This window comes from Chrysochloris asiatica, unplaced genomic scaffold (assembly GCF_000296735.1).
Source record: "Chrysochloris asiatica unplaced genomic scaffold, ChrAsi1.0 scaffold00137, whole genome shotgun sequence".
In the NCBI taxonomy this organism is placed as follows: Eukaryota; Metazoa; Chordata; class Mammalia; order Afrosoricida; family Chrysochloridae; genus Chrysochloris; species Chrysochloris asiatica.
Window position 1 is genome coordinate 4,236,416 of NW_006408655.1, and position 18,178 is coordinate 4,254,593.

General features: G+C 37.0%; 1 protein-coding gene across 2 annotated transcripts in view; it reads left to right on the forward strand.

The window, feature by feature from the left end:
• The window catches only part of PLXDC2 (plexin domain containing 2), a 613,486-nt gene that overhangs the window by 484,862 nt on the left and 110,446 nt on the right, over positions 1–18,178 (forward strand). For both annotated transcript variants that reach the window (XM_006869892.1, XM_006869891.1), the window contains 2 exons: positions 8,893–8,988; positions 10,191–10,272. In XM_006869892.1, coding sequence (XP_006869954.1) covers positions 8,893–8,988; positions 10,191–10,272 — 178 coding nt within the window. The remainder of the gene's footprint in view (positions 1–8,892; positions 8,989–10,190; positions 10,273–18,178) is intronic.

An 18,178-nucleotide genomic window follows, 5' to 3' on the forward strand; every position in this document is an offset into this window, starting at 1 on the left:
GGTTTCCAAGGCTGTAAATCTTTACGGGAGCAGATAGCCTCATCTTTCTCCCGCAGAACCACTGGTAGTTTCGCACTGCTGACCTTTGTGGTTCACAGCCCAATTTGTAACCACTACGCTACCAGAGCTCCCTATGCATAGCAATAGCATATAATTTTTGCTGTTTTTTTTTTTTTCCCATTACTGATTTTTTTTTTTTCTGCGTTGTTAAGTACTGATCTAAAATGCTGTCATTAATGAGTACACCAAATTCCTTAGTTTCCTACTTTATGTAACCAGTCTCTTTCATGGGTCATCATGTAAATTTCTTTTCAAATCAATTATCATTAACATGGTGCTGAACATGCTTATTTTTTAAAGTTTGCACATCTGTCTGCTGATCCTCAAAAAATAAAATGCTTAGACGTTGAATGCTAATGGCTTTTTATATATTTTGACAAATTGCTTTCATTAAAGATTTTACCAATTTATTCTCCCATCAGCTTTATATTGGATATTCCATATCCTAAAATGTTCTCAGGCACTTTTATCATCTTTTAAACTTTGTAAAGTTGATAATCAGAACATGGTGTTTCATTGTTGCTCTAGTTGTCTTTGTAGTACCAGAAAGTTTGAACATTGTCACATACTCATAGGTCATTTGTAATTTCCATAATTTCTTGTTAAGTAGCTCTGTTGAGTAATTCTCTATCAGCCTTAGCTTATGTCCCTCCAAATCCTTTTACACAGTGTGCAGAAATTTTCCTGTATAACCATACCATTCACACTAGTACCTTTTGTACTTGATTGTTTCTCTCTTCTCCAGTTTCACATTTTGAATTTCAATTTAAGCTCTAGGGTGCTGACCTTCCATCATGGCACACCATTTCTCCACCCTCAGAGATTAATGAAAAGAACATTTCCAGCATAAAAACTCAGAATATCCATTTATGACAGTGTGGTTCTTTTGTTAGGAAAATTTACGCCTGTGTCATTTTAGTAATGGAAAAGTTACCGTAACATATAGAAGCAGAATTCTAGTACTACAATCCTGTCTGAAAAGCAACTTAACTAACTTGCGATGATTCTACTACAAGTTATGACAGTGACTATTTCTGAATCTGCTCTGGTAGCGTAGTGGTTACGAATTGGGCTGCGAACCTTAAGGTCAGCGGTTCGAAACTACCAGCCGCTCCGCGGGAGAAAGATGAGGCTTTCTACTCCCGTAAAGATTTACACCCTCGGAAACCCTGTACAGGGTCGCTATGGGTCGGAACCGACTCGATGGCACTTAACAACAACAACAACATTTCTGAATCACTTAGAATAGTCTACGCACTGTATTCCTTTCACACTTGTCATTAATGTTGTTGGTGGTAAGTGCCATAGAGTCTTTTTAGACTTACAGCAGAAAGCCTAATCTTTCTCCTGTGGAGTGGCAGGTGGGCTCTAACCATCAACCTTGTGGTTCACAGCCCAGTGCTTATCTGTTTTTGTCTGAGTATTTGTTTTTACCAGCATTTGCTATTTGAAACTTGTTAACATTGTTTGTCCTGCAATATGCCTGTACTCTCTTAGTTATTATTCACAACTCAATAATACTCATTAGTATTCTCACAAATGCAAATAGCACTTCATTTAGAGAGCAAATATACTTAAAAAGTACTTACACATGCAGTGGTATTGTATATAACTTACCAAACATAGTGTCACTGGAAATGTATTGACCAAAATCATGCTTGCCTATTGGATAAAGTAATCTTAAGCAAAACTAAATGGAGTCTGCTAATAAATATGCAAAATACCGTATGTTTTCATTTTCAAAGAGATTATGGATAGTACAAATTATCCAGTAGAACTTTGTTCTGTGGAGGAAATGATAGAAATCTAAGCAATCTAGTATGGTGATTACCAGCCAAACGTGCCCTCTGTGTACTACGACTGTAACTAGTGACACTGAGGAATTACATTTTTAATTGGATTTGATTAATTAGTTCAGGTTTACAGAGCTGCTTGTAATAGTGACTATTTCACTGGCAAAGTAAGAATGATGGTAGTGGCACTGGTGGTGGTTGTGTGCTGTGGAGTCAGTTCCGACTCATTTCAACCCTTCATAGAATTTCCAAGACTGTAAATCTTTATAAGGTCATAAAACCTAATCTTTCTCCCGTGTAACGGCTGGTAGTTTTGAACTGCTGACCTTGAGTTTATAACCAGTATGCTACTGGAGCTCCTTAATGTAATAATAGATCATATATGAATATTTACTAAAGTAATCTCATTTTTATTCATCTTTAAGAGACCTAAAATGTTTTAGAATTGAGCAAGTAATGAAATTTCTAATTCTATCTGAATTTTCCCCTAGAGAAAACAATTCATAATTTTGACTTCATAATGGGACACAGTCATTGTGTTTACTTAGCAATTCTAACAAAAAATATTTTATCGAAACTATGGGGGAGTGAATTACCTCAAGAAAACTTTTTTTCTTTAATAATATATCGTCTTCTCAAGCTCTTTCAGGAAAAATGGGCACCATCTCATGTTATTTTCAATGTGATCTGGGTCTTCTATTTCATTTCAAGATTGATCAGTCTATAGGTCTTTCGGTCTATAAGTTTGTGTCACTGTACTTTTGATCTTCAAAATGGAAGAAGACACTTCAAAATTCTTCATTTTGCAGAAGATGGAATTGCTTCCATTTACAGCCCAGCTTCATTAAGAGCTTAGGTTTCCCAGTTTGCACTCCCTCACTACCTGTTCAGAGAGAGGAAACAGAAATCAGGACTTTTTTTTCATTAAAAAGCCCTTTACAAACCCTTCCAAGTTAGAAAGACATCTACAAAATGATATTTTTATTGCTTTAATATATATATATTTATAGCAAAATATAATTTGTTTTTTAAAGAGTGTCTTGACTCTTAAAGAAATAAAATAATCTAAGAATTATGGTTCTTATAAATCACATGCTAAGCAATTTTGACATACTTGGGAATTCTCAAATTTCTGTGAACAAATATGGGTTCTTTGAGAGACTAGTGATTGTGTCTTTTACTTAATTATTTAATTGAGAGAAAAATCAGTCAATTGACTCCTCCTCCTATACAACAGTATCAGATAACGAGTATCACCTAATTCTTACTGTATACATGATATCCTAACAAAAATATCTATTTTCATTTCTGTCTGCAGATTACTTTAATCTTATTTCTAACCCTTGTCAATTCAGTGATGAAAATCGTGATTGTACTACCAAATATTTAAATGAATGTGTTGTATTCCTTTAAGTAAGTTTATACCTAGTTAGATTTGTATTTATCAACATATTTTATAAGTGTTTTTTTTTTTAATATAAAAGCCTTAAAGTCACTTACATATTCAGTGCATTTAAATAACATTCACTCATTAAGCAGCTGTTCATTGGATGCCTAGTAGACCAGATTCCACGGGTCTAAAGAAGTAAAATTGAGCTTAATGAATTTTAATAGTAACCTACATTACATTATTGTTATTAAGTGCCACCTAGTAGGTTCTTGACTCATGGCAACCATAGACAGGGTCTCCTAGGCACAGCTGGTAAACCGACTACCTTACTCTTCAAACTGAACTTGCAGTCCAGTGCTTACCTACAGCACCACACCAGGACTGTTAAATTACATCTTTGGGAAACTCCATTCTGAAGTTGATTAACAATGGAAGTTATAGGAATGTGGCCAAAACAATTCTGAAAAAAATAAACAGAATTTTCATTCTAGTTCTAGCTGCCATTTTTGTTTTAAGTTTTGATCTCAGATACTAGTTGTTTCCCTTTTCATTTTTGTGTTTGCCTTCAAACTCAGACTTCCCTTGCATTATTTATTGTGTCTTCCATTTTACTGGTCATATAATGAGTATTTCTGTTCTATGCATGATCAGTTACTTTATAGAAGCAGACTATTTCAGTCTTAACTAGGAACCCTGGTGGCACAATTATTAAATGCTTGTCAGGTAAATGAAAGGTTGGCAGTTCGAACCCAGCATCTGTTCCCATGAAGATTACAGCTCACTAAACACTTGTACTCTGTCCTGTGAGTCAGAAACTCAAGGGCATGTACAAAATAACAACAACTTGTCTTAGCAGTATCCTGAAACTTCAAAAGCAGTGAGAACATTATGCGATAAAATGGGAAAACCTAATAGATTTAGTGCCACCTAGATTTTGTGCTGCCTTATCTAATGCATAATTGCATTATTATTCAATAGAGTTTGTACTGCAGAAGGAATAAAAACATCATGTTCAGTACTAAAGTATCTCCTATTTGTGGATGCTTAACTTAATAATTCCAACTAGTTAATTCTCTCAATGCATTCCGTTTCTTTATGTGTGTGAGAGAAGCTGATAACTGCTGTAATAGCACTTGTGTGATACATCAAGTTCTGCACCTCATCATGCCATGAGTCTTCATGCTGTTGAAGATGAAACATGTCCTTATATAATATACTATAATGTTTTTAAATTTAAGAATAGCCAGTAAACGCTGCTGTTTCTAAATGTTTGTAAATGATCGGTAAATATTATATGTCGGGTTCAATTTGAACTAAGAAAGCAATGGAATAACCATTTGGAGCAAATCACTGCACATATTCAAGACATAAATAAGGAAATGTATGCCAATCACTTACTTGATAATTTTTTAAAATAAAATATTAAACTATTTCTATAAAAGCAAGACTAGGCTGATTTAGGAAATTACTTACATATCCTGTGTGTGAGCACTAGATTTTAAGGCAGACAAATCACCTACATCATATGTAATCATACCACAGAAACTCATTTTTTTTTCTTCATTTAAGCTGGAGTGCATCTTGCTTAGAGCAGATTTCTGATGTTTTCATATAAGCACTCTGTCCCTTCTAATATTCTTGCTCATACCTTTTAAAAGAGGCAAGTCAGTATTTATACATTTGAGCATAGAATTATGTTCTCCATTTGTTAGACTGTTAAGAATTTTTTTCTTTTTCAATTTCTAAAAGACCCTTGACTGGTGACTATTGTAATTGATCTTTCAGTCCCTGGGTGATGTGTTCCATTGCTAACCAAATATGGTGGTTCAGAGGTACCTTGGAAGAAGGGTCTGCCAATTTGCTTCTAAAAAATCAGTCTTTGAAAACAATATGGAGCAAAATTCAACTTTGACACACATGGAGTCACATGACTAGCGGTTGACCCCACAGCAACTGGATGTAGTTAACCCTGATTTTTTAGTTATAAAAAACTAGTTGAAGCTGTACCACCACCGCTAAGACTGAATATTTGGTTCTAGCATTGGCAGGGCCTACCAATAAATGCTGTCATAATAACTTGGTTTTGGCAGGGGTATCTTTGAAATAAAACAGAAATAACCATTTGGAAGCTGTCATTAATTGACAGGTTGTTGTTGTGAAGTGCCATTGAGTCGGTTCCGACCCGTAGTAATCCTGTGTAGTGTTTCTGAGGACCGACTGGTGAACTTGAACCACCAATCTAGCAGTTAAAACAATTTTGCAGTCTGGCACATTAACCCACAGCGCCACATCAGGACTCCAATGGACAGCTAGTCAAGTAAAAATCATTTTCAGTAATTTAAGTTTTACCAAGTATATCTCCTTGCAAGAATTGAAGGTCTCAAAGCCCGCAACAGAACTAGCATGGCAAAAAGCTTACTCTGTCTCTTTGCCCCATTTGCATAATCAATAGTTAATTCTCAGAGGCCTCACTGTCATTTTGAGAGAAGTTTGAAAATTTCAAAATATAATATAAAATGATCTACTAATGTGGTGCTATAGGATAAATAATGGACTTCAAACTGCAAGGTCAGCAGTTCAAACCCACCAGCTGCTCTTCAGAAACCCTATACAAAGTTGTTATGAGTTGGATCCGAATGAATGTCACTTAACAACAACAATAACAAATATGATACTGTGTAAAGTTTAATGCCATGAAACAACAGCCATCATACTAGTGGTGTTTTGGTGAGGCCAAATTATATCTCAGAGCTAAACTGTTTGGCAAAATGGTTATGAATGCTACAGATAGGAACTCCTCCTGTTCAGAAATTGAACAAGTCAAACAATTTTTTCATTTGTCTTAAGAGTTTAAATGTATATGTATGATTTATGCCCCTCAAGAAAACTTACTAAATACCATGACACGAACATTTTCTCTAAATTTTTAAGAAAATTTCCAATTGTTGTTGTTGTGTGCTCCTGAGTCAGTTCCAAATCATAGCAACCCTGAATACGGTTTCCAAGGAGCAGCTGGTGAGTTTGAACCACCAACCTTGCAGTTCAAACCGACCTTGAGGTTGAGTGCTTATCCTATGGTGCCACAGATTATATGCTTCCTTTGATTACACCAAAGAGGTATTAATTGGGTCACGAGTTCTTAAACAGTGTTTTCCCATCAGATGAACTTGACGATATTTTCATAGAACGGCCATAGTACCCCTTTTTGTCTCTGGGAATAGTGTTTAATTGTAAGTCACGAGGAAAGTTATTGAAATATGAAATACATTGAAAGTTATTGAAAATGCCTTTGAGTTGAAAAATAGAATGAAGTAGGACCACGTACTTAATCCTTACAATTGTTATGTGTCAGTCTGTCTCTGTAAGCGTCTTCCTGTTTTTCACTCACCCTCTACTTTTTTAAGCATGATGTCATTTTCCAGGGTCTGGTCCCTCCTGATAACATGTCTAAAGTGCATAAGATGAAGTGTCACCATCCTGGCTTCTATGGAGCATTCTGGCTGTACTTCTTCCAAGACAGATCTGTTGGGTTTTTTTTGTTTGTTTGTTTGTTTTCTGGCAGTCCTTAGCACTTAACAATATAATCACAAACACCATAATTCAAATGCATCAATTCTTGTCGTGTCTTCCGTATTTATTTTTCAGGTTTCACATGCATGTGAGGCATTGAAAAATACCATGGCTAGGGTCAGGAGCATCTTAAAGTATCTTAGCTCTTTAACACTTTAAAGAAATCTTTTACAGAAGATTTTCCACCATAGTAAGACAGACTGGTAGCATAGTGGTTACGAGTTGGGCTGCTAACCTCAAGGTTGTCAGTTCGAAACTACCAGCTATTCCATGGGAGAAAGATGAGCCTTTCAGATCCTGTAAAGATTTATAGCCTCAGAAACCCCATACAGGGCTGCTATGAGACAGAAGCCACTCCACAGCATCTAACAACCACCACCGGGACAGACTGACAGATGAGTAGGAAATCAGGAATGGGGGAAAGAAAATGAGTGCAGTAAAAGAGTTGTTGTTAAGTGCCTTCTGACTCATAGCGACCCTGCATAGGGTTTCTGATGAGCAGTTGTTTGGGTTTGAACTATGGTTCGCAGTCCAGTGCTGATCCTATAGTACCACACGGGGAGTCCAGGAATGAGAGAGAGAGATTTATATTTTATAAGTAAATGCTTAATAGCCCTTTATAGTCCTCCAGAGGTGTCGATAGCTACCATTTCTCAAACACTTTTACTGAAAGGCTATGCAATATCTTCTGGCCCACCACAATCCCACTTTGTCTAGAGATCATTGTTAGAGCTGTTGACTTTAAGCAAAATTTGACTTTTTCTAAGATAAAATGGGAGACAGATTTCTAGAAATTTGACTTTTGGGTGATTTCAGTGAGTTTTGATTTATAGAAACTAGCCTATTTATACACATAATATAACCAGTATGATCTAGGGTTGCCATATTAAAACTAGAACAAATTATATCTATCATTTATGAGCATTTTCAATTTGAAAGCAATTGTTCAAAATAAATGTACATTATCTAATTCTAATATTCAGAGCAACTCTCTGTTATGGATATTATTTTTCCTACTTTATAGATGAGGAAATTGAGGCACAGAGTTGTTCATAAACATGTCAAAGGTCACATAAGTACCAAGCCGCAAAACCTGTAATTGGAACCCAGTTTTGTTGTAGAGCATGTACTATTAACCAATATGACATAGTGCTTCCCAAGATCAGGTACTAGGATATTTTTAAATAGCTTGTAACTTTCTAAACAATTTCTGATAGATATTATGTCATTCATGAAATATATTCCTGTCATTACAAGCATTCCAAGAAATAAAGAATTCTAGCATTTCTTTTTAATTTACATCTACCCAAACACAAGCAAGCTCGTATAAAGCTTAAATTCTTTTAAAAGGATATTTAAAAATATATTTTATCAGCAGTCTTGTCTCATTCCAAAACATAATATGCTTATATTTACCTGATTTTTAATCATTAATATTTCCTGTCAAAGTTGCCGTATGACCTCTTTTTCAGGGACCTTCCTGTATTTACTAATACATATTTATAAGTTGCTGTTTATGATGTAAGTGGTAATTATTAACCTTATGCTGTTGTTGTTGTGTGCCGTGAAGTCGGTTCATTAACCTTATATTGATCTAGTATATATAATACTAATTAAAAGAACAAATATATGCCTGTTTTTTATTTGCACTTTAAAAATTTAGTCTAAATATCAAAGGTCCTCTTTATTAGACTATGAAAAGTTTTCAATTGCTACCCATTCCTGAAGGACTGACTCCCTTTAACTACAGTTTGGGAGAAAAAATGTAATCTTATCTTCTTGATTTCATGTGTCAAAAGCTTTCAAAATATATAAATCTATCAAGAAGATGTCTTAAGTGAGCTCTTGATGACTAGGGGTTACAGCCCTGCTAAATGAGTTATCTGAAACCCTAATCAGCATTTTCAGTGTCATCTATAAAAAGGTTTATGAATGCAAGGGCACATGACTTTCAGCGTTCTTAACCAGTTTATTTTAAATTTTCATCAGATAAAAAGTATGAATTCTACATGTTATTAACACTTGTTATATGGGTGAAGTACTGAAATCTGATTTTTTTTTTCTCTTTTGTTTTTATAGATGTTAGAAGAAGAACAATTTATGAGTACCATCGAGTAGAGCTACAGATGTCAAAAATTACAAACATTTCAGCTGTGGAGATGACTCCATTACCTAGTAAGTTACTATGTGACAAGGCAAAACCAAGCTGCCCATTATCATCAAGTGAATTCAGACTCATGGAGGCCATGTGGTAGTTGTGATGTGTTTCTTTTAGTCAGTTCTGACTCATAGCTACCCTGTATAGGACTTCTGAGGCTGTATATCTTTACTGGAGCAGAAAGGCTCATCTTTCTAGCGCAAAACACCTGGTGGACTCAAACTGCTGACTTTGCAGTTAGCAGCCCAATGCATAATCCACTACATTATAGAATTCCTTATGGGGACCCTATAGGACAAATTAAAACTGCCCATAGGATTTTTAAGGTTGTAAATCTGAAGTGGCACTGTGGGTTAATGTGCCTGGACTACAAGATCAGTTTGAACTGCAAGATAGGCAGTTCAAGCTCACCACTCATTCCTTGGGGTTGCTGAGTCAGAATCGACTTGACAGCATTTGACAACAACAACAAATCTTTATAGAAACAAATGGCCACATCTTTCTCCTGTGGAGTGGCTTGTGGGTTCAAATTGCTGACCTTTTGGGGCTAATAGTCAATAGCACTTTAACTACCTCACCACTAGGGATCCTTTATGTATGCATGTTGTTTTTGAGTGCCTTTAAGTTGGTTCTGTCTCTTAGTAACCCTGTATAGGGTTTCTGAGGAATGGCTGGTGGGTTTGAACCACTGACCTTTCAGTTAGCAGACCAGTGCTTATCATATAGCTCCACTTCAAGGCTCAGTTGTATTCATATGTATGCAGAATGTTGCTTTGGATCTAGAGTCTGCAGAAAACACAGTATAAGATGTCGTCACTAGAAAAAATATGGTTGATGTATCTCTTTGTATGTTGTTTTTGTTAAATGCTAGAAACTGGATTCCAACTCATAGCTACCCTGTATAGGATTTATGAGAAGTTAGCTTGAACTGCTGATCTTGCAGTTAACAGTCCAGTGCTTATCCTACAGCGGCACACCAAAACTCCCATCACTTAGAAAAGCTAAGTGGAAAAAATCATTTGCAAGCTTGATTATCTGATCTGTTTATACTAAAAAGTATAACGTTAACATTGCGTTTGGCAGAAATGGCTATTTTGATGCTGAGTGAAGATAAGCTGGGTGGGTAGGTGGGTGATGTTTATTTTGATTCAGTAATCAGTTTTTGCCACATGACATCAGATTAGCATTGATGAATCTTGTGTCCCCTCTTGTTTCCTAGCATGTCTCGAGTTTAATGAGTGTGACTCCTGTGTATCCTCTCAGATTGGCTTCAATTGCAGTTGGTGTAGTAAACTTCAAAGGTAAAAAATACTTTTAATTAAACAAAATTAATGATTTTTTGAAAGATTGTTACTACACTTACATATTCTTATTTATTATTACAAAATATCTAAAAGATTACTATGGAAAATTAGAACTCTAGTGTGAGGCTGAGAAATAAAATGATACTAAGTGGCTGATGAGTGGTGGATCAAGCTCACCAGCTGCTTCTCGGAAACCATATACAGGGTCACTATGAGTCAGAACCCACTTGACGGCACTTAACAATAACAACAAAAGTGATGTTGATGAATTTCATTGATTTTCATGATTGGCAAAGGTTAATGTGCTATACTGGAAGGGTGCTCTGAACCACAAGGTTGGCGGTTCCAGCTCACCAGCTGCTCCTCAGAAACCCTAGACAGGGTCTCTATGAGTTGAATTGACTCAAAGGCACGTAACAACACCACCAAAACTTTTTCAGAGGCTTTATGATCATTGGTTGGAGATAGTAGGTGAAGAGGATTGTGTTAGTTTTCTAGTGCTGCTATAACAGAAATGCCACAAGTAAACGGCTTTAGCAAACAAATTTTTTCTATCATGGTGGTGGTGTTGTCAGGTGCCATCGAGTCGGAACCGACTCATAGCGACCCCATGCACAGCAGAACGAAACAATGTCCCATCCTGGGCCAACCTCACTACCGCTGCCACACTTGACGCCATCAATGCTGCCACCTGCCTGATCCATCTCATTGGGGGGTCTTCCTCTTTTTCTCTGATCCTCCTCCTTACCCAGCATGACATCCTTCTCCAGCGACTGTTCTCTCCTGACAATATGTCCAAAGTATGAGAGACGAAGCTTAGCTATCCTGGCCTCCAAGGAGCACTCTGGCTGCACTTCTTCCAAAACAGATCTATTGGTTCTTTTGGCAGTCCATGGCACTTTTAGTATTCTCCTCCAATACCGGTTTAGGAAACTAGAAATCTGGATGCGGGACACCAGCATCATTTCACTAGAAAAGTACTTGTCTTCTTTAAATATCTGTGTGCCCAGAGTTGTTCAGATATCCTCATATTTCTTGGCATCAATCTTGTCCAGGGTCTAGGCGGTTCTCAGTGCAGGGACTATGGATCCAAAGAACGTGCTCCGCTCCAGCATCAATTTTCTTGGTGGTAGTCAGGTCCCTCCTCCTCTGCTTACCTCTTCTTTTATCTCTTGTAAGAAAGAAAGAGATGCAGGTCACAGCCCTGGGAAGCTTCCCTTAAAGTGGATCAGCGTTGTGACCTGAGGAAGGGGGTTGAATCCCAGCCTAATCCCTTTATAACTGCTTGGCTGATCACAATGGATGACATTGTGGGGGATGATTACATTACATTGCTGCCAAATTTCATTATTGCACAACTACCAAACCTCTTGAGAATCATGGCCCAACCAACTGAACACCTATTTTGGGGGAGTCACAGTTCAATCCATGACAAGAATTTGAAATGCATCCCAATATTGATTTCACCATCTTGTTCATGTATTGTGTCCCAGGCACCGGAAATACAGTAGCTATAATATAGATGTGGAACCTGCTCCCAGGGAGCATTAGTCATTTGTGTCTAAGAACCCTTCTCATCTTTTAGATCTATGAAAAGTATGCCTCTTTCCCAGGTAGAGAACCAAGTTCATGCTATTAGCCAGTGCATGTGGCATTTTAGCTTTCTGTTGTATAAATAGTATGTCTTATCATAGTTTGCTGCAGCATTTGCTGTGATGATAAAGGTGTGTTCAGGAATAGCTTAAAAGTGATTGAAATATAAAAGGTAGAATTCCAATTGATATGCCTTGATAACAAGCATTTGGAAACATCCTTTAGCAACTAACTTTGGGGTTAGCTCTGAATTATTGTGAATAGAGCATTATCATTTATAAAATCTCTTTTTCAATTTACTGTGTGTTTCAATTATTTCTTTTCTGGAGAGAATTTCACAGCACCCAAAAGCAAAAAGGCAGTTATAATTTTTAAAGTAGTTTTTAAACTTTGCTGTAGATCCAGAGTTGAAAGAAATGCGATAAAATCAAGGATTTATGGCTATTTACATTCGTATTTTACTGACATTTCATAAAGATTACATGTATATCAGAATTTATTCAAAGTCTGTTTAGATAATACCACAGTGAATCTAAAGAGATGGTATTTTTATATGTATGTTTCAGTCTTAACTGAGCCTAGACATGAAAAATTCCCTAAAGACTTAAACAGAATGCCCTGGTTTGGGCTGTGTACCTGCTTAATATCCAGTTCAGTGTTTACGTCCTCTAGGAAGTCTCCCTAAATCGTATTTCTGTATAAGTGACCACCCCTGTGTTTCCACAGCCTCCTGGGCAAAACCTCCATTATCAATCAGCATTTGGCAAGACTTGAGGTACTCATTCACTTGTCTGCCTCCTTTACTAGGCAGACACTGTCTCATATGTGTTCGTATTCCTCCAGAACCTAAGGAAGTACCTGGTGCTGAAAAAGAATGGATGAATGAGTCAAGATCAGATTCCAAATGAAAGAATCATGATTATATTTATCTGGGAATAAAAGGGTTTTCCAGCGTGTGGGTCTTGCACTTGTAAAACCAAGGAGAATCAGGACAAGTTGGCCATGCTAACCGAAGCTCATTTCTGACTCATAGCAAACATGTTGTGTTGTTGTTGTTGTTGTTGAGTGCCGTGGAGTCGGTTCCGACTCATAGCGACCCTGCACAGGGTTTCCGAGGCTGTAAATCTTTACGGGAGCAGAACGCCTCATCTTTCTCCCGCGGAACCACTGGTAGTTTCGAACTGCTGACCTTGAGGTTCACAGCCCGATTCGTAACCACTACGCTACCAGAAAACTGCTACATAGGGTTTCCTAGGCTGTGGATCTTGAGGAAGGTGGACTGCCTCATCTTTCCCCTATAGAGTAATTGATGGATTTGAACTGCTAATCTTTCAGTAAGAATCCAGTTCTTCACCCACAGTACAACCTGGGCTTCTTGGTCACTGTTTGCTGGTAAGTGTCATTGAGTCCGTTCCGACTCATAATGAGCCTGTACAGGATTTCTGAGGAGCTGCTGATAGATTTTAACTACAAACTTTGTGGTTAGCAGTCCAGTGCTTATCCTACAGGTCAACTTCATCATAGATTATTAAGCTGATTCTTTCATGCAGTAATATTATGATAAATGAAATTTTGCAGACAATCTAGAATTCGATCTTTCTATAATTAGTTCATTTATGCCTTCATACTTCTGTTGGAAATATGTTTAAAGTTCCAAGCAACCAACTTTGGTCATCAAAACGTTTTTCACAAGTTGGGTATAAAAGTTATTAACACTTTTGTTTTACTTAGAGCTTTCTCTGTCAGACATCGTATGTTGTGTTGATGCTGCAGTGCTGTGAAATCAGTTCAGACTCATAACAACGCTGTATAGGGTTTCTGAGGCAGTAAAAATCGGGCTGCGAACCTCAGGGTCAGCAGTTCGAAACTATCAGCTGTTCCGTGGGAGAAAGATGAGGCTTTCTGCTCCTGTAAAGATTTACAGCCTCAGAAACCCTATACAGGGTCGCTATGAGTTGGAACCGACTCCACGGCACATAACAATAACAAACTTTACAGGAGCAGAAAGCCTCATCTTTCTCCCTCAGAGCAGTTGGTAGATTTGAGCTGTTAACCTTCAGGTTAGAAGCCCAACAAACAACCATTTAACTACCAGAACTCCAGCGTTCTCTATCAGACATTGTGCAACATGTTTACAGCAGAGGAAACTCAAGTGTATCAAAGCTGAATCACTGATGGTGAGTCTCAAATATCTGAAGTACTAAGTCTGAAATTTGACCTTGACTTTTATCACTCCCAGGCCTATGGTCTTGTTGCAATTCCAATTCTGCTTCACACTTACTGGTTACCAATTCACTAGGCAAGCTAATCTCCATTGCATTCTGAAAAAAAAGAGTAGATGTAATACTGGATAAGAAAACTTTTCTTGTAATTGATGTTGCAAAAAAGTTAGCTGGTTTTGAAATTGTCACAAGAATAATATATAAGAAAATTGAGCAAAGCATAAGATATTTGTATACTATTGAAAACATGTTTTGTTTTCGTTTTCATGATTAATGTAGAAAAGTGGCAATGCATATGAATGAGGAAAGAATCAATGAACATTATTTTTTAAACTATGAATTTTCTGCAGGTTATAATATGGAATTTTGTTTTATACCAAACACTGCTTTAAAATCTTAGATTATTTTTAATTCTTCAGCAACCCAATTATATACATATCAAAATCAGTTTAATTAATTAGTTTAACTATGGCTCATTGCACTTTTGTTCAGTTTAATTTCCCCACTGCATTTTATTAATTTCTCCTTAGACCTGTGAGCTTCAAAACTTTGTTTTTGCTGCCCAGCGGCATTGCCCCGGACTTTAGAGCTTTTATTAAGAAATTCTATAAAACAAGGGAAGTCTTATCCTAAGTGGCACAGGAGTTTCCACTTAGATTGTTTTTTTCTTCCATCACTTTTACTTTCTCCTTTGTACTATTTAGCCCTGAATGATAATCAGTTGGTGGTAATAACTGAACTCTCAGGTTGAGCTTGCTGTACAAAAGATAAGATAATTTTAATTGGTTTATTTCATTTAATTCCCATTTTTCATGGAGCAAAAACTAAGGCAGAATGTTTGTAATGAATTACCCAGGTATAAGAGAATTAGAGTTACAGGGAGACATATTGGGATCCATGATTGAAAGTGCTTCCTTAGCATAGTTGGACCACTGCGTTTGGTAAGAATAACTTGTTTCTTCATTGCAATAGAATACCTGAATGCTTACTTTCAATTATACCCTATATTTTCATTCATTCAAAAAAAATTTTTTTGAACTGCCTCTATATTTGTTACTTACCTAGCTGTGGATGTAGTGGTGAGCAAAAGAGACAAAACTCACTTCTTTCAGAGCGTTTATATTGTCACTACTCTGAGATAGATTTTTAAAAATTAGAGATAGAGCAAGAAGTTATGAGTTCTATGTAAAAATAAACAAACTGATAAACAGGGTGATATAAGGGATAATAGCAAAATTGTAAGAATAACAGAGTTCTCTGGTAGGTATCATGGTTACGTGACCTTATCCTTTTAAAGAGGTCATGGCTTCATCAGCCATCCCCATCCAAAACTTTCTCTTTTTTAATTACAGAAATATTTTGGCTGTTAAAAATATATACTCATTCATTCACTAAATAATTTCCACATGTTAGGTACTGGTTTAACACAGATGCAGTTAAAACAATAATTAAACATTCATCAGTGCCTTGACTGTCGTAGAGCTTAGAGTTTAGCTGAGCAAGCTGGAAAATAAACAAAAGAATACCCAAACTAAAAGGTATATAATGAGGAGAGATCTGCTGAGTTTAAAAGACTCAGTAGTTACTCTAGACTGGTTGGTCAGGATGGGCCTCTCTGAGAAGGTAACACCTGAGATCTGAATGATAAGAAGCCAGCTCCACCAAACTGTGAGCAAAGACTTTTTCAAAGAAACCGAATGGCAAATGCAAAGGCCCTAAGTCTGGTTCAGCCTTGATCCATTGAGGAAGTGAAGGAAGCCAGTTAGTTGGGGATATTACAGGTATGTTGTTGTTGTTGTCGTCAAGTGCCGTCGAGTCGGTTGCGACTCATAGTGACCCTGTATAGGGTTTCCAATGAGCAGCTGGTGAGCTTGAACCGCCGACCTTGCAGTTCAAATGGCTTTGGAGTCTGGCGCATTAACCCACAGTGCCACACCAAGACTCCATTGCAGGTATAATATGGAAGAAAGAGTGGTATCAGATGAGGTCAGAAACAGAGAGAAGTGCCAGGGCACAGATGACTTCGTAAGGGTGGTGGACACCTTTATATTTTAAAGGAAATTAAGCAGAGGAGTCATGCAGTCTTCTATTTTGAAAATGCAACTCTGGCTGCTCTGAGGAAAATAGGTTTTGAGTGGAAGGTAGGCAAAAATGGAAAAGAAGAAAACAGACATACTGTGTATATAGAAAATAGCCTACAGGAGGAATGCTAGCTTGGACAAAGTGGTGGTGGTATGCCATGGAGTCGGTTCTGACTCATAGAGACCCTGTACAGGGTTTCTGAGGCTGTGAATCTTTATGGGAGCAGAAAGCTTCATCTTTCTTCTGCAGAACAGCTGGTAGTTTTGGACTGCTCACCTTGAGGTTAGCAACCCAGTTCATAACCACTACACAGAAATAATTGAAAGTGCAATGTATTTGAAAGGAGACAGGCACAACAAATGAATTAGAAGTGGAGGAAGAGAGAAATAAAAGAATCAAGGATATTTTCCACAGTTTGGGTTTCTTTGAGCAAATTGATAGAGGATTGTGCGTGTTTTTGAGATAGATAAAATCACCCAAGAAATAAAGATTGGATGGGGAGAAATAATTAGATTGATTTGGGACAACTTAAATTTGAAGTCCTTGACAACTTCAATCTTTTCTCCATTGATAGGAATGTTCTTTATTGGCTCAGTGGTGAGGATTTTTGTTTTCTTTACACTGAGATGTAATCCATACTGAAGGCTGTGGTCTTTGATCTTCATCAATAAGTACTTTAAGTCTTCTTCACTTTCAGCAAGCAAGGTTGTATCATCTGCATATCACAGGTTGTTAATGAGTCTTCCTCCAATCCTAATGCCACATTTTTCTTCATATAACCTAGCTTCTCGGGTTATTTGCTCAACATACAGGTTGAATGAGTATGGTAAAAGAATACAGCCTTGTCACACATCTTTCTTAATTTTAAACCCTTCAGTATGCCCATGTTTTGTTTGAACAACTGCCTCTCGGTCCATGCATAGATTCCTCATGAGCACAATTAAGTGTTCTGAATACTCATACTTCGCAATATTGTCCACAGCTTGTCATGAGCCACACAATCAAAAGCCTTTATGAATCGGCACCGACTTCATGGCACCTAACAACAACAACAACAACAAATTTGAATTGTTTATTAATAAGACTTCAAGTATATACTTATAAACCAGAAATTCCAGGAAGAGATTTGGCTAGAGATCCAGATCTGAGAGTCGTTATCATACAGATAGTATTTAAATTCAGAGGCCAAATGAGATCACCTATGGAAAGAGTGTAAATTGAAAAGAGATTCCGGGAACTAGCCTTGTGGCATAGCATAATGAAGAATGATGCTAATTTTGCATTATATAAAAGTATTATATAAAAACTTCTCTAGACAGAGACCACCTTTTAAAGATACATAAGTGACTGTAACAATATTTGTTTCTGGGAAAACTATCTGGAAGAAAAGACAGACAAAGGAGTGAATGTTATTTTTCATTATGTATTCTTAATTTCATTTTAAATTTGTCACATAACTTTGAAATAATGAGAAAACAGAAAATAAGAGGAAAATTGACACTTACATACGTTCCTTATAGGCTGGTGGTGGTGGTGTGCCATGGAGTTGGTTCTGAGTCATAGCGACCCCGTATAGACTTTCCAAGGCTGCAAACCATTATGGGAGCAAAAAACCTGTTTTTTTTTCCCTCATGGAAATGTCTGGTTGTTTCACACTGCTGAGCTTGAGGTTAGTGGTCTGCCTCACAATCACTATGTTACCAGAACTCCTTCCTTAAAAGGTAGATAAATGAATAAACTGAAAACAATTATTTTCTTTATTTTAGTGTCTTCCACAGCATCCAACATAGTTAGCCAACACATATGGACATATTCATATAAGCAGATAATTGAAGCCAGAAATGTCCACTTTCGTAAGAAAGTCTAGTTGCTCACTTTGACTATTACTATGCATTGAATTGATGTGGCACTTGTAGGATCAGCACTGGACTGCGAACCACAATGTTGACAATTGAAACCCACCAGCCGCTTCTTAGAAACCCTATACAAGGTGGCTATGAGTTGGA